The sequence below is a fragment of the Heloderma suspectum genome, chromosome 2 (genome assembly GCF_057233095.1).
Source record: "Heloderma suspectum isolate Gila_16-S chromosome 2, 16-S_ref, whole genome shotgun sequence".
Lineage (NCBI taxonomy): Eukaryota > Metazoa > Chordata > Lepidosauria > Squamata > Helodermatidae > Heloderma > Heloderma suspectum.
In genome coordinates this window covers 201,934,548-201,957,444 of record NC_139459.1, presented here as the reverse complement: position 1 = coordinate 201,957,444, position 22,897 = coordinate 201,934,548, and the positions used below count along the sequence as shown (strand labels likewise).

At 48.9% G+C, this 22,897-nt stretch overlaps 1 protein-coding gene across 4 annotated transcripts; it reads left to right on the top strand.

The window, feature by feature from the left end:
• Window positions 1–1,229: 1,229 nt before the first annotated feature.
• PMEL (premelanosome protein) lies at window positions 1,230–20,904 on the top strand. Of its 4 annotated transcripts, none has more exons than XM_084837362.1 (12): window positions 1,230–1,407; window positions 9,665–9,793; window positions 9,934–10,080; window positions 10,561–10,701; window positions 12,621–12,782; window positions 13,488–13,892; window positions 14,540–14,908; window positions 16,599–16,760; window positions 17,481–17,574; window positions 17,931–18,133; window positions 18,589–18,679; window positions 20,555–20,904. In XM_084837362.1, exons 1-12 carry the CDS (start codon window positions 1,341–1,343, stop codon window positions 20,712–20,714), a joined length of 2,130 nt encoding a protein of 709 aa, XP_084693488.1. In that variant the 5' UTR covers window positions 1,230–1,340; the 3' UTR covers window positions 20,715–20,904. The 4 variants fall into 4 exon arrangements, with proteins under 4 accessions (XP_084693488.1, XP_084693490.1, XP_084693489.1 ...); XM_084837364.1 differs by having other exon boundaries at window positions 18,592–18,679; window positions 20,555–20,899; XM_084837363.1 differs by having other exon boundaries at window positions 16,596–16,760; window positions 18,592–18,679; window positions 20,555–20,899.
• Window positions 20,905–22,897: the final 1,993 nt, after the last annotated feature.

The window sequence follows — 22,897 nt, the reverse complement described above, 5'->3', positions numbered from 1 at the left end:
CACAGCCATGCAGCCAATACAACATGGGTAAGTGTTTGTGTTAGTTATCTATAACATATGAAGCATCTAAAATTTTCTAAGCACTGCTAAGAGATTAATCACTGCCCGCAGGCTCACGATCTAATAAACACAATATAAAAGGAAAAAGGAATGGCAAGGAAAGAGGAAAGCAAATAAGTTCAGACATATATTCTTGAAATTACATCATCTTAATATTATGGTTGTATTCCTGCCTTTCTACCAAGAAACTCAGTATAGATGGGATTATCCCATTGTTCTCACAATAATCCCAAGGAGGTTGGGCTAGGAGAGAGACCTGGTTCATACCACACGACAGCCCACCATAGCTTAATTTATCCACAGGGCTGTAATGTCATGCTGGGCGGGTGCCATTAGGGTTATCTGAGGATTGTCTAACCCTTAAACCACCCCTGCCGCCAGGGTTCACATGACATGACAACCCATGGCAAGCCGGGCGGGCACCTGCAGGCACCATGCAAAAATGGTGCTCGGGGGCACCCAGCATGACGTGACAGCCCCTGTGGATAAACTAAGCCACGGTGGGCCGTGGTATCATGCAAACCAGCTCACTGACTTCCTCAAGGTCACCGCTGCGTTTTTAACACCTGAGCAGGAATTTGAGCCGAGCTCCAAGTCCAAGCCTCCATCCACCACACCTTACAACCACTTTCCTGCTGGCCTAGCAAAGGCACAAGGCCTCGCTTTCTTCCAGCTATGCGGAGTGTTGAACTGGAAGTGCTGAACTGCCTTTGATGTGCCCCCTGCCCTGACCCAGCCAGCCAGCCAGCCAGCCAGCCACCATGTACCATTTTGTTCCTTTGGGGTCACTGCCCAGCAAATAACACCCTTTTTCTTGAGCTGGATGGAAAAGGGCCAGAGTGACAGCCAAGAGGTGAATGGGGTTGCTTTGCCCTGAGGCGCCCTGTAATCTCACCCCAGTATGCCCTTTAATGAAGTCGCATAATGAGCCGTTTCGCTCTCTCTTGTCATCTCTCCAATTATCCGGCAAACTTCCTTCTCCCTCCTGAAGAGTCCTAGTGTTTGAGCTTTGCCCATCCCCTTCCCTGACATTCCAGCAAAAGGAATTCCATAATGGAGCCCCATTGTGCTGACCACAATACAAACTTGTGACTAGATCACACAATCTCGTGGCTCCCCATTATTAGAAAAGGGAGGGGGCGAGGAGAAAAAGTGAGGCCTTCATGCCCAAGGGAGGGGCAGGCATAAGCAAATGAGCTCCCTTTCTCATAGTCAGCAGCTCCTCACTGCGCTCCTTTGCCATTCGAAGCTCAGGAGGCTCCAAAGAACCCAGAGTTAAGATGCCACAGATCTGGTACCTGTGGGCTGCCCTTTGGGCCCTTCTTGCTGTAGCTACAGCTCAACGCAGTAAGTACAGTCCAATTTCTCTCTCAGAGCAAACGATAACCGTTTTCAGTAATGGTGTCTCTTTCACCTGCAGGATGAGCCCCCATCACTGTTTAATCATGGGTCCCAATTCCTGAGATTTATTGTCCTGGAACGGATAAAACTGCTATTCTAACTACAATGTAGAGTAGATCCCCAGCAAAATTGGGGTCTTATATGTAGCAGGAGCATCCATCTGTGCAGACATTGTGCTTATTTTAATATTCTCTGTTTGGGGCTCTGTTAAAAATGTCCACAACTCAGGAAAATGGCGGCCACTCTATTATGGGGCACCAGAGACTACGTTTTAAACTTGCATTTCTTGCTGGCATGAGAAGGAGAACAGCTATCTTTTTCTAAATTCTTTACTGATTGATTCATATTTGTATCCCAACCTGCGTTCCAGGGGCTAACTACTATAACGTTATAACATGCATTTAAAATATTGTGATAATAACGCTACTGTAGAACTAAACCAGGGTAGACTTCAGACAGCGTAGATTTCAGGGGCAGTGTACCTGTGTAAAAAACTCACAAAGGAGTTTGTATAATACAAGGATCAAAGGTGAAACCTTGTAGCACAGTTCAGCATATGAGCACAATATACATGAATACTTGACTCATTTTATACTGTAGTATAATCATATCTTAATTTGCTGAGTAAATAACCATCCCAACCATTACTTATTTGCATTTGCAATTTCATTTTTATACATGTACATTTTAGATTTCTATTGCCTTGTACTGAGGCTGAACTTCTTTCTCTTTAGGCAAAAAAGCCCCCAGCTAAGGGCATTTCACATGTGAGTCTTAAATAAGTTTGTTTTTAAATCAGCTCCTAACACACAATGTAAAAACCTACATTGCCACCATACATCAGATTTATCTTCCATATCCCCTTCCACATAAATAGCATTCAAATATGAAAACAGTGTGAAAAGGGCTCACATTTGCTTCATAGCCTCACATCTGAAAATGCCCTTGGCAACAATGCATGTTCTCTCTCCTTCAGTATTTTGCTTCCATGTAAGGTGCTCACAAGCAATACAAACAGAGGGTCTGAAAGTCTTTTGCACACTTTTTATTTGGGATTCTCACATCTGGAAATCCCAGACAAAAACCACAGACATACTTTAGGTAAAGGTAGATTTCCATTTGATCAGAGACAGGGGTTCCAATATACTCACTCTCTCTCTCTCTCATATAGAAATAGGTTCAGAGACTACAAACATCAGCAAGTGTTTAGTTGAATGGCTGACGGTCTCACCATCTGAAGTCAAATATTTCATTCTTTAATGACTGCTAATTTAACCTCAAAGTTCAACACATCTTCTTAGAGTTGTAGGTCAAACTCGATGTGATAGCATTCACACAATTGTGTGAATGGTTTTTTGTTTTTTTAAAGAGGGAACAGCCCGTGCAGGGGGAAGGCGATCTGGATTGGGGCTTTGTCAGGCAGATCTAACCTAGAAAACAGGGTTAATTCTTAAGGTAACCATGGTGGAAAAGAATGTAGACATGAAAAGAAAAGCCGATTGTACTTGTATGGCTGGCTGTAGTTCTAAATTTTGGCTCAGTTCTAGAATAATCAGGTGGCATGTGAGAATAAAACCTTTCTCTGTGGGTTGTTTTGCTCACCACAATTCCAAAGTGTGAAATATAGCGATGCCACTCTGTCTCAGAAATGGCTATCACAGTTTTGGGTTAAGCAACCTGATGAGTTTCTGCAGAGTAAAAAAAACACACATGCGCACGTGCACATGCAGCGCATGCACACACACACACAATTTTGCCTGCTGTTGTAAAGCCAAACCTCGTGGTGATCTGGATTTGTGCCTGGGCAGACAAGACTCCCCCCACCCCCCAATCCCCTTGTGGTGGCGCTTGCTGTCTGGGATGCGGAATGTGTGTGTGGTGTTGATATACAGAAGACTAAAGATGGAGGAGATCTGCCCTGGGCATTCAGATCCAATTATTCACTAATCTAATTGCATTGGTGGTACAGGTGCAAGGTGCGAGGGGGGACCCTTTGTAAGTAAAATTTGACCAGACCTTAACTCCCAGCCATTGAATGCAACTGTACATACTTCATCCAGATTAATCACCCTTTTATTGTCCAAAGCTTTTTTTCCCCCTGCCTTTTCCCCTGTGCCCAGCACTGGCGCAAAATCACAATCACAGGTCAGTGTAACATCACCTTTGCAACTATGTGCAATGAGCACATGTCATTTGCATCATTGTGCTGTAGGTCAGTTGTACACAATCTGTGTGCAAATGCTTGCATGATGTTCAGTTGAGCCATAGGATCCAGACTGTACACCAGTGAAATTGCTAACGTAACGCTATTCCAGGTCCTCACACCTGTTGTTTTTTTACTGCTTCCTTTTTACAGCAGTCTACAGGCAATGGAGGGTGCAGACACAGCCTTGTTGAATTAAGTCTCCCTCTCCTTGCAGCAACCTCTAATTCCATTGTGGTCTCCCCCAATTTTATAGGGTCACTTTTTAAAATGAAAGCTGTGGCTTAGATCAGATGGAGCAGCTGGTTGGCTAGGCTGCATGTCTCTTGAGGATGCTTTGTTAGCAGTAGAATTGTCAGAACCAAAGTAGATACAGCCTTAATTGTTTTGCCCAGCCTCTAACTATTAAGGATTGTTTTATGGATTTTATATGCAGTGTAGGGTAAGAAATGATATTGTCATCAGGGGCTGTCACCATTGGAAACAAGATGAGGGAATGGATGGACCACAGGGCCAAGACAAACAGTGTTTTGAGTTGATCGAAAACTCCATGTAAAGCAGGCATGGGGAATGTGTGGCTCTCCAGATGTTGTTGGACTACAGGTCCCATTATCCCTCACCATTGGCTATGCTGGCTAGGGCTGATGGGCGTTGCAGCCCAACAATATCTGAAGGGCCACATGTTCCCCACCACTGTTGTAAAGACTCTTTTGAGACACTTGTTGCTTTGTGCTGCCTCCTCAATGACAGATTTCTACCTGCTGAGTCCCCCACTTCGAGAGCTGCGTCTCTTCCCACCAGTCTTCACATGCTTGTGGGGACTTTTGCTGCTCTGGAGTTTGAACCAGAGTAAAGGACGAATGAGAGTCTTCCGCACAAATGGCAGTTTGGAGTGAGCTAGGTCCATCGATGTCATGCTTGGGTTTAGTCCCACATCTTTCCCTTGGGACATGTCCAAACATGGATCTTACCTTAGCCAAATTTCACCAATAATTGGTATGGTGTACTTCATGCCCCTGGGATGTGGCTCTGACAAGGAAGAGAAAGACTGTAGCTCAAGGGCAGAGCACATGCCTTGTGTGCAGTTCCCAGTCTCAAGTCCAAGTAGGGCTGGGAAGAACTCCTGTCTGACACCCTGAATACTTGCTCACATTTGCAAGGTCGGCCCTTCCATTAGGAAATGTGAGCCTGCCTCAGGTAATAAATTTTGGAATGTCATGAAAGGGGAGCAAATTGTGAGTTATTTACTTTGTTTATTATCTTATTTTTACTGCGAGGGATGGAGAGAGGTTGTGGGATTTTCTGCCTCATGTATCAAAATAACTTGCCTGGCTGTGGGTATAACACACCTTGACTTGGGTGGATGTGGAGGGTAGAGGTGGAATTGCTGCTCTACCTCGGGCAGCAAAATGTTTTGGGCCAGCCCTGAGAGTTAGTGTAGAGTAGATGATCCTGAGCGATATGGATCAGTGGTTTGACTTACAGCTTCTTTTGTCCCTAGGGCTATAGTAGGATGATTTTTGCAGTGGGTTCTTCTCTCCAATATCTCCCTCCTTCCCTTCATTCAATCTGGAGAACTGATATTCCAGTTTTTGAAAGGGAAGGGAGTTGGGGCAGTCTGCATAAGTAAAGGATAAAACCCAAGATAACCAGGAACCCAACCCCCCTCTTCTAACTTTAGCAGCTAGATGCCGGTCCCCCTTTTCTCTCAGGGGTTTCCTGTTGACAGTCTTGCTCCCGCTCCCTGGTCCCCAGATGACTTTCACCATGGATGTTCTCCACAGCTCATTCCCCTTTGCAGCCCCTCTGTCTCCCCACCCCTCCATCTGTGTGGCAAGGAGCCCAGGACCTTTCTACTCTGCTGCAGCTGCTGCAGGCAGCATGTGATGGCTCAGCCAAGCACAGTGCCGACAGGCTCCCATCACATGGGGCTCGACAGCCTCTGCCCAAGCACTTTCATGTGACTCTCAGCTGAGGGCAGGCCCCTGAGGTTGAACTCTGGGTTTACAAAGCACGGATCATACAGTCTCACGTTTGTAGCCCCCTCAGCCCTTCCACAAAAGGCTTATATATAAAACTGAAGCAAGATGAAAGCAAGAAGAGCAACCTTTCCCAACCTGGTGCTAGCCTGTTGGACTGCAACACCCGTAATTCCCACCCAGAGAGTGGCAGTCCAACATGTCTGGAGGGTATCAGGACAGGAAAGGCTGAAATAGAGGGTTGTTCGATGTACACGAATGGGTCGTAGTTTGCTCCCGGTTCTGGTAGAAAGTGAGGGTGGTGGTAGGGTTGAATGATTAGATTTGGGAAGGAGTAGTAAAATGGCATGCTCAGATGCATTCACGGAAAGTTCCTAGACATCACAGCGCTGCAGAGGTGAGAGATGCCACCGTGGCCACAATCCCTTCTTCTGTGCAACTGTTAAAACATACAGGAGCCTGATATTATTCTGTTCCCACCGATATGGAAGTCTGTCTGGGATACCAATAGTCGATCAGCAAGAAGAGTTGTACTTGCAATTACTAACACAAAGCAGAAACCCAGCTCCACACCAATAGTGGAGAAAATCCACTATTTATCCCAGGCCATGGTCTGAAGGCACATGCAGCAGCCACTTTGCTGAAACTAAGCAGGTTTGGGTCTGGTCAGTGCTTGGAGGGAAGGCCACCTGAGAACCGTATGTAGCCACCTCGAGTTGCACGATGGAAGAAAGGTGGGATGTACATGTAATAAATAAATAAATAATCACTCCAGATTTATTCCATTCCAAGGAAGTACTATGTGCTGTGCATAGTATGGGAGAGACATGAAAGCTCTTGCCACTTAAGTCAGTAGAAGAAGAGAAAGAAGTACCGAGAAAGGTCTGTGCATCCGATGAAAATCCAAAGAAAGAGTGACTGGAGTGTGTGTTTGTGAGTGGAGTGGAACTTTTCCAGATGTTTGTTTTATTGCACAAGGAATGTGCAGCCATTACTCGGTTGTGAAGAATGCACACTCCCCCCTCGCTCTCTGCTAGAGCACCCATGACAGGGACATGGCATTTCTCCAGCAATCAACCTTTAGTATTTTGTTACTGGGGAACTGTGGTTCCTTTTGCCCCCTTCTAGCACGTACATTGCTGTCTGCAGCGCCTACATGGAGTAGGGCTGCATGGAGCTGTGTTAAACTATCTTGAGCCTCTCCCATCAGATGCTGAGGAGAGGAACAGCTGCCAGCAACCCTTTAGGCTTTGCCCCTTTCTGTTGTGCTGGGACCCTCGGAAATCAGGGACACCAAGGCCTGAGACTTTCCAAGCCCACCACAGCCAGGAAAGGTTTAATATGGCAGGTTCCAGGGGTGAATACAGCCACATTGCATTCATCCCAGAGACTGCCCTCTGTCTTGATAATCCCATACAGGAGCAATCCTATGTATGTTTAGACAGAAAAAACTCCTGCAGCTCCCAGTATCCCCCAGCCATCATGGCTGGCTAGGGGATGGTGGGAGTTGCAGGACTTTTTTCTGTCTAAAACATGCATAGGGTTGCGCCCTTAAAGACCTGGGATTGACTGACTTGCAGTTACTAAGGTGGTCTGAAATCCTGGCTTGGAGGAAGGAATGGATCTGCCATAAACCCGACACTTTCCCAGAGTTGTGAATGGAATCCAGGGGCAGCTGCTCCTTTGAGTCTATGAGGCTGTATGTCCTGTCCCTATTCTCCAGGATGCGATATTACACATATAAAGGTGCTTAGGCCTTGCCAGCTCATTCAAAGGAAGTATCAAAATCGATAGGGCAGACAAAGTCTTCAAAGAAATTAACAACATGACCGAACAAAACAACACCAAGACGCCAGTACTTGCAGTTCGGGGTATCTTTCCAAAGGATTTATGGTCTACCCTGCAAATGAAACCACTTCTTTTTCACACTTTAGCAGCAGCAAGACAAACAATTACAAGCTAGTGGACAATTTTGGTGGACTTTTCTCTCAAGGCTTAGTTCAGAGGCTTTGGAATCATATATTAATGGACACGCTTCCCCAGCATATGAAAGTTGTTAATGGTCTTGCAAAACCGCAAAACCTAAAACATTTTATGTACTGTGGTACCCATTTTTGTGGTATGTTGATCATACCACAAAAGCCTCTCCAGATGAGAGTGTTGGACTGGGAGCTGAGAGATCCGGGTTCTAGTCCCCACTCTAGGTCATAGACTCTCAGCCTAACCTACCTCACAGGGTTGTTGTTGTGAGGATAAAATGGCGAGGAGGAGGATAATGTACGCCGCCTTGGGTTCCTTGCAAATGAAAAAAAGGCGGGATATAAATGCAATAAATAAATAAAAAAAAAACCTACTCGGAGAACGTAATTTCAGCTTGAAGGTTTTGCAGTTCTAGACTCTATGCATCCTAATTGAAATGGTTAGGCCATTTCCTGATGAGCTAGAGCAGGGGTGCAGAGCCATTCTGGATTGAGGTCAAATTCAAATCTTGGAAGGGCCTTGGGCCACATTCTAGATGTGGGCAGGGCCTAAAGAAAAGCGGTGTGGCTACAAAGTGGGCAGAGCTTTATTCAGCTGCTACAGTCTTGAAGTCTGGTATACACATAGTCAAAGGCACCCGAAGTACATCTTTAAATATTCAATCCCCCATTTTGTGGGAGAATTCTGTGCCATAATACTACCTAGGAAGCTGAAATGTGGTACACATGTAATACAAGATACTCTGTGTTGCCAAGCCTGCTTGAGATGTCTCTAAAGAAGTCTGCAAACAACTTCTGTGCATTCAGGGAATCAGCCCCATCAGAACACAAATGACTGGGGGAACATAGCTCAAATGTGGTGCTAGTGGAACTGTTTCAGGGGCGGCCCATCCATTTAGGTGAACTAGGCGGTTGCCTCAGGCACCAAGTTAAGTGGGGCGCCAAATTCGAGAAGAAGAAGAAGAAAACATAATAAAATAACGGCAATGCCATTATTTTAATTCCTGGGCACATATAGAGGGAATATGGCTGAGGCTGTGGAGGTGAACAAGGGACCGACTGGGGATGGTGGGGCTAAGTCAGGATGCCCACCTGCCTGCCTTTGAGACCTGGTCCTCCCTCAGGTGATACGGGATATCCTCCTGCTCCACTGCTGCTCCCAGTTGGAGGCAGGGAGTGAGAGCCCCCCCATCCAGAGTGCTGAGCCTAGGGTCTGGCGATGCCCCATTGGCCATGTTGCCCCAAGGATGCAACCAGGACCCTTCTTCCAGAGACCCATCTTCCAGGGCCGTGCTCGTCTCCTTTGTTGTTTTTATCAGGCCCTCTGTGCTGATATAGTCCTTAGAAAAAACACACACATGCACATTTTGGGCACGTTTTAGTACAAATTATAATATTTCTGCTTCCAAAAATGCGGTATGGGGGGGTGCCTTTTCATTAAAATAGGGGCAAAACGTTTCCCAGTTTCCCAAAAGCCTCTGCCCTTGGGGTTTGGGGGTGGGGGCACCGATTACATGGTTCGCCAAGGGCACCAGTGCTGGCAGCTGGTCTAGGGCTGTCCCTGAACTGTTTCCTACCAAACTCTGCATCTGTTCTGCCAGAAAGCAGGCTGTCATCTGTCTAGTAGAACAGGCCCAAAATAGCACATTTTAGTCAAAATACAAGATCATACTTTAGGCTTGTGGGATCTACTTTTTCACTTGAACTCCGAGGTCTAGTCTACTGATCCGAGCTCATTGCAAAATAGTGGTTCAGGAGAAGGTGGACATAGATTTGCAGAACAAGCCACATCTGAGTTCATGTTCAGCCCAGGAACTTGCTTTCACTAACAGAACTGGTGCTCACATACAAATCCATTCGCGCACACATCTACTCCTATATCCCCCCCCCCCATAGCTTTCTTACCTTATTTAGGGGGAATCAGGAAGTGATCTTTAATAATATGGATGTCATTGCATCAGAGTGTCCCTCTTCATCTGTGAAATATTAGAAATTACATGGCAGAATGCAGACTAAAATAAGGGTTTCTTTCTTGCTTTTAGGGTCCAGCGGAAGGAACAACAGGTGGGGACAAAACTGGAGCCAGAAGCACTCTGCCTACAAGACTTGGAACTCCCAGCTGTACCCCCGGTGGAGAGAGGGCGATGCCAGGCAACGAAACTGCTGGCGAGGTGTGGACTAGTTTTGAACGCAGGGCGGTAATTCCACAGGATAAGGGAAAGGGATGGGTTGAGACTTCTAGGCCCCAGCAGCAGGTGGAAGTTGGAGCTCTGGGCCATTTTTACCCCTTTCTTTTCCTTTTCCATTCCAGGCGGTGACGTGACATTTGTCATCAGCAATGATGCCCCGACTATAACAGGTGCCAAAGCCACGTTCAGCATTGCTCTGCGCTTCCCAAGCAACCAGACGGTGGTGCCAGATGGACGCATAGTATGGAGCCAAAACTGCTCCATAAATGGTGAGTTGAACGTGCGTATAGATCATGCACCTGTATTCTGCTATTGCCCGTGCAGAAACCCCAGGCCACGGGAGGGGAACCTCTTTCAGCCTGAGGGCTGAATCCAATTTTGGAGAAACTCTCGGGGGCCACATACCGGTGGTGGGCGCAGCCAAAGGCAAAATGAGGCTGGGGGACCAAAAATACAACCCTCCCGCCAACATATTTTAGCTTAGAGTTCTTACCGCCAGTAACTAAAGCCCTAAGAGAGGCATTTCTGCCTTTCACAATGGGGAAAAAAACTGCAAAGAAAGCCAGGAACACACCAACCGATCAATGGCTGGGGGGGAAGAGGGCGGGGCAGGTGCATAAGGGAACCCCAGAAGGCTAGATCAGGACCCCAGGAGGATCAGATTTGGCCCTCAGGCCTGAGGTTCCCTACCCCTGGCCCTCATAGGCCTCACTTTTCCCACTTCCATTCTTCCTGTTGCTGCCTTGCAGGTACCCATGTGACACAAGGAGACCCTGTTTTCCCTGATCAAGAGGGCAAAGGCTCCGACTCCTTCTTCCCTGATGGGCAGCCCTTCTCCCGGAGTGACCGTGGAAGGCGTGGCAAGTTTGTCTATGTCTGGCAGACATGGGGTGAGTGGCTTCTCCTTGGACAGCGAGGGACAGCCTCCCAGACGCCCTGGCCCCAGGGCCATCTCTCCTTAGGCCTTTTCCTCATGCATAGTTATGTCAATGTAACACCCATTAAGTGTTTTTGATGTTCTTTCTTGCTCACATTGAGAGAGGGAGGAGGAGGTGAGGTGAGAAAGGAAAAGGTGTATATTATAAAAATGCAATTTTATTTTTGTCAAGTTCTCATTCATGTCATGTAAATGAAATGGAGCACTCACTTGTAGGCCTAAAAAACAAGAGGCAGTTTATTGAGGAACAGGCTAACACTGAAGTAAATAGGAAAAGGAAAGTAATCACAAGCACAAGCTAAAGGGGTGGAGTCTAAACTCCAACCCATAATATCTGGAGATAATATTTAACTCTATACTTTCCAATTACTACAATTTTGAAACTTTGTAAGCTGCCTTGGGAAAATGTAGGATGGGATAAAAATGCCTAAAATTAAGTACATGAACAAACCAACAGGAGTACCCATACGTCTTTCAAGCGAAATAATACTCTTACCTCAACTCCGTTTTTCTCCCCAGGGGTGTAGCCGTGTTAGCCTGTTGCAGCAGAAACAACCAAGAGTCTTGTGGCACCTTAAAGACTAACCAATGGCAGAGGTTATTATGGCAGACATTTCGTGGACTATAGCCCATATCTGATCAAGTCCACAAAAGCTTATGCCCTAATAAACTGGCTAGTCTTTAAGGTGCCACAAAATTATTGTTTCTGTGGTTTTATCTAGTGAGCATAACATACTAAGGCCTACTTTTGCCCCGGTGAGAATGTTTTTGTCCAGCACAGAAGCTGGTATAGAAAAAGTACAGCTACTTGCACTGTAGAAATCAGAGTTAATATCAACTCTGGTACAGGCACAGAGGATGCTGCCTTACACCAAGTCAGATCATTGACCTATTTGGCTCAGTATTGTCTACACGTGGGAGGCAACCTGGTGCTCTCCAGATGAGCTCAACAACAACACCCATATGCCCCAGTCAGCATAACCAATGGTCAGGCATGATGAGAGTTGCCGCCCGAGACATCTGGAGGACACCAGGTTGCCTACCTCTGGCCTGCAATGGATGGCAGTGGCACTCCAGGGTTTCAGGCAGGGGTCTCTCCCAGCCCTATCTGGAGATGACAGGGAACAGAACCAGGGACCTTTTGTATACAAAGCAGGTGCGCTACCACTGAGCTATGGTCCTGCTGCTGAATATGATTTTCCTGCAAGAAAAAAACAATGTTGTGCATATTTCGGTTCTTACAATATGCATATAGAGTACAGAAGTTTGGCCAGCCCTCCTGAATATGAATGCTCAGGGCCATTTGTATTATTCAGCTCAAAGACACAAGAGTTGATCTATGGCTACTGTGGTTAGGGATGCCATTTTTTTTCCTGGGAAGGCTCCTGTGTCTTTAAGAACAGCATGGCAAACAGATATTCAGCAGGTGATGCTTTCCCTGGTGCATGCCAATACAAAAAGTATTTTCCTGCTGCTTGTTATGTAGCTGTTAATGACACAGGAGCCCTGCCAGAACAAAAGCTGGCAACAGACCCAGAGCTGCTTGCTGCATTCCCCTCACAGGCTGCTCCCTTGTTTCCACTTGAAGCATTCTAGTATTTTAGTGCCCTTTAGAGAATGCTTTAAGGTGCAATCCTGTGCACATTTTAGACAGAAAAAAGCCATACCTGGCTGGGCAATGCTGGGAGTTGTAGGACTTTTTCCCATCTAAACATGCATAGGATTGCGCCTTTAATGTGTGTCCATCTGTGCTTTTTAACCTGAAAACACTGCAGGGCTCAGCATTACTGTGCAATTTTCCCATGAGCAGATGGTGTCCTGTGTTCCGTCCATGCTAATAGTGTCTCTCCCACCATTTTCCCCTCCGCACAGGACGTTACTGGCAGGTAGTAGATGGTCCCTCATCCCTGCTGACCATTGAAACAGGCGATATACCTCTGGGTTCCTACACCATGGATGTGGAAGTCTATCACTACCGGGGACGTGAGAAATTCATCCCAATAGGTGGCACCTCTTCACAGTTCAGCATCACCGGTAGGTGTGAAAGCCTGTGTTCTTTGCTGGGGGCAATGGGTTGGATCCTGGATATGCCTTCTGTGAGAGGAAGGGCCCTTCCACAAGAGGAAGGGCTCTGCTCCAGGAAGGACCCTCCACCCGTTTTGGGGAGATCCCCCCTCCACCACACGCCACAGCTCACCCCATTCAGCAGGGGCCTCCTGACTCTCTGTGTAGCATTTTCAGGGGGCTGGAACGGCTGCTGTGGGAAGGAGAGGTCAGGGAACCCCACTTCCGCCAGTGCAGTTGATCCAACATAAACCTGGATCCAACCCAATGCTTGTGTTATGGAAAAGGGTGGAAGGGAGGGGGGCCCTTAATTAAATTCACAAGCCTTCCTCCAGGACTCCCCTCCCCCACAATTTTAGCCAAATAATCCTTCCACCCCGCTAGCCATGTTAAACAGTAGCTAAAGGATCCATGGCACAAACAAGTGGGGTCGAGTTGACAGAACAGGTGCCGCTGTGGACCAGTGAGAGAAGGAGTGTAGCTGTGGAGCAACCCAGTGGGATTCCTGGGGTTTGTTCTGCTGCAGCTGCCATCTGTCTGCCCAGCTGGCTTCCCTGCCCGGCCGTCTGCCCAGCTGGCTTCCTTGCCCGGCTGTCTGCCCGGCTAGCTTCCCTGCCTGACCGTCTGCCCAGCTGGCTTCCCTGCCCGCTGCTGACCCTCTGCTCCACTTCCCAGACCAGATCCCGTTCAACGTAGACATTGCACAGGTGCTCGATGTTGATGGGGCTGACGGCCGCTTTGTCCGCAACCGGGCCATCTCCTTCGGTGTGCGGCTCCACGACCCCAGTCAATACCTGGGCGATGCCGACATCTCCTACTCCTGGGATTTTGGCGACCAGAGCGGGACGCTGATCTCTCGGGCATCCATGGTTACCCATACCTACCTTGCTGCTGGCACCTTCAGCCCTCGTGTGGTGCTCCAGGCTGCCATCCCGTTGGCCTCTTGCGGAAGCAGCACCACGGAGGAGTCGACCATCATCCCCACAACACCTCCAAGTGGCACCACGGGTCCAGGGACCAGTGCCTTGCCCACTGTCAGCAGCATCACTGGGGCAAGCTCCGAGGGTGTCCAGACCTCTGGTAAGTGCCCAGCGCCTCTCTCCTCTACCCCACATCCAGACAGCGGGTGTGACTCACATTCCAGGGACTTGGAAGAGCCTCACTCCTGATTGGTTTCCATCAAGGACCAGCCTACATCAAGCCTGAAGGGGTGTTTTGCATAGCAGGACAGCATGATTCACATCGCCTCGACGTGGCATATCTTCTGAATTATAACAGGAGCAAGGCCTCAAACAATAGTTTGTCACAAAATTGTTGATCATCCATGTGGTCTTTATTTGAGCTGCCCTTATTTGAACCATTTGACCAAGGGTGGGGAACCTCAGCTCGACAGGCCAAATCTGGCCCTCGGGTTCCCCAGAAGGCCCCACCCCCTTTCCCAGCTTTTGTGCACTTTCCCCCCCATATTGGAAGGCTGGAACGCCTCTCCTAAGGCTTAGTTACTTGCAGGAAGAGCTTGGAGCTACAACATGCTGGTATTTTTTTGTATTTTGGCCCCACCCCTTATTTCTTTGGCCCCACCTCCTTTGTCTTCAGCCCCACCCCTGACTGGAACGTGGCCCCTGAGAGCTTCTCTGAAATTGAACTCAGCCCTACAAGAGCAGGCGTAGCGCATTTCCTGCATAACATCCCATTCTCTCTCTCCCACCCCCCCTTTGCACTTTCAGCCCCAGCCACTGCAACTTCAGCGCTCCCGACTGAACCACCACCAGAGACAGGCTCTTTGCCCACTGCAGCAGCACCTGCCACAGTGATCAGCGCAGTGCCCGAAGGGGCAGGTTTAGCTGTGGCCTCTGTGGAACCTGCGATCGCTGCCTCCGCCGCCCCGGCTGAAGATGCCGCAGGCACTGTGGCACTGGTGTCTGCATCCCTGCCGGGCACTGTGGTGCCTGCTTCTTCAGCCGCAGTGGACCCCGAGGATGACCCGAGCACTCTGGCAGCCACGGTTTTGTCTGTCAAGGCACCCACAGCTGTGCTTCCTGGGGCATCCACGACACCCTCTAGCGTGGCTGGCAGCCCTGTCTCTCAAGTAGCAGGTAGGTCGAGACATTCCTTGTCCCTGTGCAGTGTAGGATCGTGCCCTAGCACTTCCACCTCTGGGGCGTTCCTTGCCCTTTTCCTCACATGGCACGTGGGGTGGGTGTTGGTTATCAGTGACCTTGCTGAAGGTAGAGGGTATCCAGACTGGAGACCAGGAAAGGGAGATGGGCCGAGAAGACAGGAGTGGATGGCCCTGTATATGGAGGCGTGCGGTGGCTGAGTGGTGTACAACAACAGGGTGAAAGAGTAGACGGGAAGCATCCAACCCTTTTGTAGGAGTCATGGATAAATAAACTGGAGCATCAGCAAAGTTCCCCCCAATGGATGCAGCTCCTTGCAAAAATGTAATTTCAGGACAAATGACAGAGGATGCTGCGTCTCCCCTTGGATGCCCTAGCAAGACCCAGTGGAGGCTGGGGCCCCCCATGGCAGTGGGGCGGTGAATCTGCTCCGGATTTCAGTCGGAACTCTAAAGGAGCTATCCAAAGTGCTTCCACACCTTTAGAGTTCTGACTGGTTCTGACTGAAACCCGGAGTGGATTCACCACCCCACTGACAATGGAGTCACCAGCCTCCACTGGCAAGACCCACCCTATTGTTCTGAACATCTCTCATCTTCCTGTTGGTCATCCTAGGCCCAGTTTCTCTTGGCCTCTTGCTTCAGACGATCCTCTATGAATCCCCTCATCATTCATTTCTGGTCTCTGCCATGGGCATCAATATGCCTGCAGACTCCTCTTTTGGCACCCACCAGGCTCCCTGTCCCTCCTGATATTTCTTCTTTTTAGGTGTTTTAGTTTTTTTAAAGTGCTTTAATGGGGAGGCTCACATGCTGCAAAATGAAGTGCTGGCCTCCTGCACCATTTCTGTTTCCAAGAATGCCTCCGGGTTGTGCGTGGGCACCAGGGGCATTCTTGGAAAACAAAAATGGTGAGTGGCTGCAGCCCAGCATGCTGCCCGGAGAAAAGAAGAAAGGCTGCTGCGGGGATGGTCCGGACTGTTGGGGGGGGGGCTAGAGGAGGGGTTCTTTGCCTGTCCTTTTTGTGTATGTATGACAGAGGGGTCTGCCTGGGTTTTGTGTGGTATGTGTGCTGCCCTTTTTTTTTTGGTGTGGGTGTTTTGCCAGCGTGTGTTTCTGTTCCTCTGCAAATCACTGGTTTGTCTCCTGTGAAATGGATATTTTATTGTGCTTTGTGAGAGCAAATATGTGATTTGGCATTTGGGGTTCCAACATTCCACCCCCTCCCCTCCCTCTGCCTTGTACGCACTTTCCTGGTGAAGTTACTTGTCCGTTTGCCTTCTGTAAAATGCATGTTTTGTGACAGGCCACACCCATCATGGCAGCCATTTTGTGAGAGCACCCATGACACTCGTAACATTCCAAATGTGCCCATTGCAGCAAAAAGGTTGGGGACCCTGATCCATCCTCTGTACTTCCTCATAGCCTCCATCCCCTGCTCAGCAGAGAGCAGCTTCTCTCTCTCATACAGAGGAGGGAGCACTTTGTCTTGGGCGCTGCAAACCCAATGGCATCCATCACCTCCTGAGGCAGGCCAAAGCGCCCGTGGCTTTTCCCCTTCCAGCAGCTGCCACTTTTGAGAGGCATGCAGCATGAGGCTATGGGAAAAAGGAGATGGGAGAGGCAAACAGGCGTTTCTCCCTGGACCTTGGATTGTTTCCCAGCAGATGCTGCCGAAGACACATCAACCATCAATCTGGCCGTATCTGTCATGCCAGACACTGGAACGGTTACAACTGATGTGGCCCAGATCTTGGTAAAACGCCAGGCGCCGGCTGGCTGCCTCCTCTACCGCTATGGGACCTTCGCCACTGAGCTGGACATTGTCCGTGAGTCCTGGGGATGGGGTGGTGAAAGAGTGGTTCTGTGCCTACAAGGATGATGAGATTAGACCCAAGTGCTCTTGCTCATGGACATGATTTAGGCAAGGAGGAGGCAGTTAAACCATGTGCAGAGGCCTCTAGTATCTCAGTTAGAAGGCCCACCTTGGCTTGCTCCAGACCTATCAACAGGTGCCCAAACCTGCAGCCCCACATCTGTCAACGGAGTGCAAAAGAGCATCATGGTCACTAGAAAAGGATTTTGGTGGAGAAAGTGACGTAACATTTGTGGCTAGGGGTAAGGAAGAAGATATTCTGTAGGGGTGATAAATCTCCATTCCACATTCTGATTCAGAACCTTACCATCTAAAAATGTAGGCCTTTCAGATATAAGTCCATGCTCCCCCACTCCGAACTAACTTTGGCACCAAAGGGGAGGTACGTTCAAAGTGTTTTAAACGTAGGCAGCCCAGCTTCAGAAGGCCTTCACATCTTTCTTCACTTCCGGAGGTGATTCTCCAGGTGCTGTTGGACTGCAACTTCCATTGGCCCCAGCCAGCATAGCCAGTGCTGAGGGATGATGGGAATTGCTGTCCACCAACACCTGTAGGGCCACACATTCCCTCCTGGTGCTCTGGAGGGGGGACGGGGACCCATGTCAGAACTAGGCAGAGAAAGGAATGTATCTGGGGGAGAAGAGGGCCCCATCTTTGTTCCCTTTTATTGCAGAGGGCATTGAGAGTGTGGAAATTGTGCAAGTGGTGCCACTAGTGTCAGCCGTCGCTGCAAACACAGTAGATCTCACAGTGACCTGCCAAGGAAGGTAGGTTTCATGAGCATTAGCAGCCTCCTTCGGTCCATCCCCCTCTCCCACCGGACCTCCACGTTTCCATTCAAAAACAATGGCTGAAGCACATGAGAGCACAGAGATGGGCCAGTGGAGAGGAGCGGAAGGAAGTTAGGAACAGGGCAAAGGGAGATTCAGGCCAGCTTGTGGGTGGGACGTATTGAGCAAACCCGACCGTCTCTCAGGAAGCCGGGAGAGAATGGAGAGCTCCACTGAAGCTGAAGCAGGACTAGGACGGCATCACCGTGATGTGGGGTTTAGCATGCTGTGGCCATGGTGGGAGGACTGGCCTTCTCCCAGCATTTGGACTAACAGCCGTGTCCTGCCCGTAGCCTTCCTGAAGAAGTCTGCACCACCATTTCGGACCCCGAGTGCTTGACGGCCCAGGAGACTGTGTGCAGCCCCGTCCAGCCCAGCCCCGACTGCCAGCTGGTTTTGCGCCAGGCCTTCAACCAGTCTGGCCTCTACTGTGTCAACATCTCGCTGGCTAATGCCAATAGCCTGGCTGTAGCCAGCACCCAAGTCAGCATCCAAGGTAAGGCCCAAGCCCTGGGGAGCCAACTTTTTCTGCTGCGGCTGAAGTCTGTCTCAGCAATCTGTAGCAAAACTATTCTCCTTCAGTTTCTCCTGATATCACGTCAGCAACGTTGCGGATGCCCTGCTCCCAGAGGGCTGGGCATAGTCTCTTTCCCTGCGCTTCGATGATGTGTCTGGTGGAGCAGGTGCAGAGAGGCATTCTGGGGCTATCCCAAGGGATGGCCCTCCCATGCTTCGAAAGCCGGGGTGGGCAACTTGTGGCCCTCTAGATACTTTGGCCTTCAACTCCCATCAGCCCTAGCCAACATAGCCAATGATAAGGCATGATGGGAGTGGTAGGCCAAAACGTCTGGAGGGCCACAGGTTTCCCACCCGTTCTAAAAGAAAGCTGTGCATCCTGTCCAGTCCTCTCTGTGAATGGACTCCAAATATTAACTTCACCCTCTTCTCCAGCAGGAAGAACGTCGTCCTCGGTCCAAATTGCACTAGTAGTTGGAGTAGTGCTAGGTGCTGCTGCCTTGGGTGCTGCTGTCTATGCCTACAGGTGTGTATTTGCCCAGCCACATTGATGGAGCCCAGGCAGTCTGGGCCTACAGCAGGGGTAGGCAACCTGCTGCCCTCCAGATGTTTTGGACAATTCCCCATAATCCCTGACCAGTGGCCACGGTGGTTGGGGCTGACAGCTGCTGTAGTCCCCAATATTTGGAGGGCACCAGATTGCCTACCCCTGGCCTAGAGTAAACATGTCAGCCTGAAAGCTAGCAGCATGTTGTAGAACCAGGCAGGGGTGGGCAGAAAGTGGATCTCCAGATGTTTTGGACTTCAGCTCCCAGCATTTCTGGCCATTGGCCATGCTGGCAGGGGCTTCTGGGAGTTGAAGTCCAACACATCTGGAGATCTACCTTCTGTCCACCCCTGTTATAGGAAGCAGGACAGTCGGAAGCCTCTCAACCAAGCTCGGGGGCTTCTTGCCAAGATCTGTCCTAATCATCGCATGCCGCTCTAGCTGGGAAAGGACTCAAGGTGACCTGTGCTTTCAGCTGCCCACCAAGAGAAATAAAGTTCTTATTTCCTATTACTCTAACAGAGTAAGGTGGCCGATCTCTTGAACATATGAAACTGCATTATGACCAGTTAGACTGTTGGGCTCTCTGGCCCAACCCCGACTGTCAGTAGCTCTCCATGATCACAGGTAGAGATCCTCCCTCCCGGCAACCCAGGAGTGCGCAACTTGTGGCCGGATATTTTGGTCTAAACTCCCATCAGCTCTAGCCAGCATAGCCCGTGGTGAGGGGTATTGGGAACTGTAGGCCAAAACTTCTGTAGGGCCACAAGTTGCCCACCCTTGCTTTAACTGGAAGCTCCACAGATTGAACCTGGGAACTTATGCCTGCAAAGCCTGGGCTCGTCCCAAGGTATGGACTCTCTTCTGCCTGATACCTCTTTTCATGACTTGTTCCAGCTCATGGGAAACCACAGCACAGAGATGGGGCGACCTGACTAAGGCTAACCAGGGTAGTATTGCCAGTGACAGAAGTAATATACCATCCTGCCCAAACAAAGAGCAAAGGGGTTGGTGTCATCAGTGGAATCAGAAAGCACTCAATATGGAACAGTCACTGTTCAAAGCTTTCAGTTAGGTGGTCAGTCTATTCCCTAAAGCTCCAGAAAAGTAAATTCTCTTCTTCACACTCATTCACTGCACCTACAGGCCATTTCTGCCTTACCACAGTTCCCCTGCCATAACTCCCCATAGTCCCTTGTCTCCCATCTTGTTTCATTTATCACCTTCTATATACCATACCAACCTCAGAACATCCCAACTCACTCAAGTTCTCCATGGCATGAAGTTTGCAGAGTCCACCTGACTGAGGCTCTTCTCCTTCTCATGGGCTGCCAGTCTGAATGAGGTTCAGACAGGAGACTTAGGGTGCTTCTAGGCAGAGGGCTCCTATTACTACCCATATCAAAAGACATTGCAGAGCTATTCTGTCTTGCCCTCCTTAGGATGCAATCCTGTGCATGTTTAAACAGAAAAAAGGGCCTACAGCTCCCAGCATTCCCTTGCCAGTACAGCAAGGAGTTGTAGGACCTTGTTTTTCTGTCTAAACATGCATAGGATTGTGCCCTTAATGGATTTTCTTTTGTAAGAAAAAACACAGGAAGATAATGGAAGATAATGTCATCTGGGCTGCCTGTAAAATTCTGTGATTGAGGCATGGCAATTGCACAGTAAAAGCCTCATCTGGAAGCTCCCAAGACTGTACTGCCAGAATCCACCCACTTTGCCAAATGAAGAAGTTTAGGAGTCTCTCTCTTCGAAACAGTGAACCAGTATAAGGAATTGTGAGATACGTCTGGTGCTCCCAACCTTCTATTCTCCTCCAAAATTGTACATGAACATCTTTTTTCATTACAGACATGGTAAATACACCCCTCTGCGTGCTGTGATGTCCGCTGGCACCTCTCCCAGTAGCTGGTTGCCTGACCATACCACTGTACGCCTCTTCTTACGCCAGGCTTTTGGGCAAGGGGCCAGTGGGGAAAGCAGCCCACTGCTGAGTGGCAACGTGATCTGAAGATGGGAGATGAATGCCAAGGGACCCCTCATCTTGCCACCTACAGACCAGATGCCTCATGGAGCCCACACTGGGAAGGAGACAGTGTCCTCCCCTGCAATTCTTCCTCCCTCTAAACTGAACTTCCCAACATTGTTGTTCTTTTTTTATTATTTCTAGCTAAGTAAACACTCAGACTCCTTGATGGTGCTATCTCAGTGCCTGCTTGGGTGGGGAAGATACAGACTTTGCAGCGGTGTTAATTCAGTGAGCAAGCTCCATGTCCTGATCTGCTCTACAATTTAGCTGCTCTACACACTGTGGTAGGATTGTAGACTGTACCACTTCAGAGGGTGGGGTGGTGGGGTATTTTTGAATGCTTGATCATCAAAACCCCCTCTCCTGTATGTAGTAAACCAGTGCATCAGAGAAAGGTTTAAAGTCCTAGTTCCCAATGTGCTAGTTTACTATGTGATAGGAGCTTTTAAGGTGAGAAGGGGCATTCAAAAATACGACAACCCACTAGCTATCTGAAGTGGTATAGTCCAAAATTCTACCACCTCAGTCAATACTACATACCACATCATGTGTAGGTGGGTTTCCAGTTGCCATGTTCTTGTATGATACCTTGCATGCACAGTAACAGATGAACACACCATGACTGGGACTGGGGCAGTGGTGGCCCCAGGAAACACTAGAGAAATTGGACAGAGAGGGAGAGAAGAGACAGAAGCCTGTCTGGGCGGTTGGAGAGGCTGGGGAAGAGAAGTGGGGGGACTAGGTAGGCTGTCTTGTATGGAAGAGGTTTCTAGAGTAGAATGCTCCCAAAGAGAGGTGCCTGACCCTGAGGATGGGAGAGTGGAGAGAGGCTGGTGTGGAGCGTGCGAGGAGCGAAGATCTGCAACTGTTTGGCATCCCTGCAGAGAAGACATATAGTGCAGAAAAGGGCAATTAATTTGACCAGGGGGCTGGAGCAACTCCCCTTGTTACAACATCTGGGACTGTTTGGCTTAGAAAAAGGGCAACTGAGGGGAGACTTGATAGAGATGTACAAAGTTATGCATGGTGTGGAGAAAGTGGATAGGAAAACATTTTTCTCTTTCTCTCACAATACTAGAACCCAGGGGTCATCCCATGAAGATGACTGATGGAAGCTTCAGGACAGATAGAAGTACTTCTTCACGCAGCGCAGAGTTAAACTATGGAATTCACTTCCACAAGACGTAGTGATGGGCACCAGTTTGGATGGCTTTAAAAGGGGATTGGACAAATTAATGGAGGCTAAAGCTATCAATGGCTGCTAGTCCTGACGGCTATATGCTACCTCCTGTATCAGCAGCAGTATGCCTATGTACACCAGTTGCTGGGGAGCATGGGTGGGAGGGTGCTGTTGCACTCATGTTCTGCTTGTGGGTTTCTTGCGGGCAGCTGGTTGGTCACTGTGTCAACAGAATACTGGACTAGATGGACCTTGTTCTGATCCAGCACGGCTCTTATGTTCTTATATAAGAAAAATGTTCTGCAAGGTGTGGCATGGGGCTTCCTGGGTAACAGAAGTGATGCGGCTTCCTGTGGCCCTACGTTTCTGAACAGGGACTTAGGAAAGAAAGGGGTGGAAATTGTTTACCTCTTTTCTATGGGGATGGGAATGATCTGTTATGGTGAAAGTCCTCTTACCACACCAAAATCCAACACAGAAAAGTACTTTGACATAGACCAACACATAGGCTGAAGAGAGAGGGTGGAGATCAGATGTAATAAGGAAACAGAGCTCACAGCAGATTCTGAGGCTGCAGCGTGCACTTGGCTTCACAGCTGAAATGACAGACACCCATGCCATCAAATCTAATGCTGGACTTGCCCTTCCTCCCATGCTCAGGTGGGCTTATCCATATGAGCAGCCATGTAGCCATTTAGAAAGAAAACGCAAGACTAGCCTTTTCCCCACAGCGCCATACCCCACCCTTACTTATTAAGACCCATCCTTTCCTTTGACCAGCATGCATTCTCCTTCTCCAACCCTACAGCAAACATCTTAAAAACAAAAAAGAAGAGGAAAGAGGCTTTCCCTTAGGACAAAGTTATCTGTCCTGGTGCAGGGGTCACCCTCTCCATTGCTTTTGTATGGTTATCCAGCTATTGAAGCAAGATTGGAGGGGCACATTGCAAAGGTGGGTTGTTTTCAGTAAGGGCTGATCTCCTGG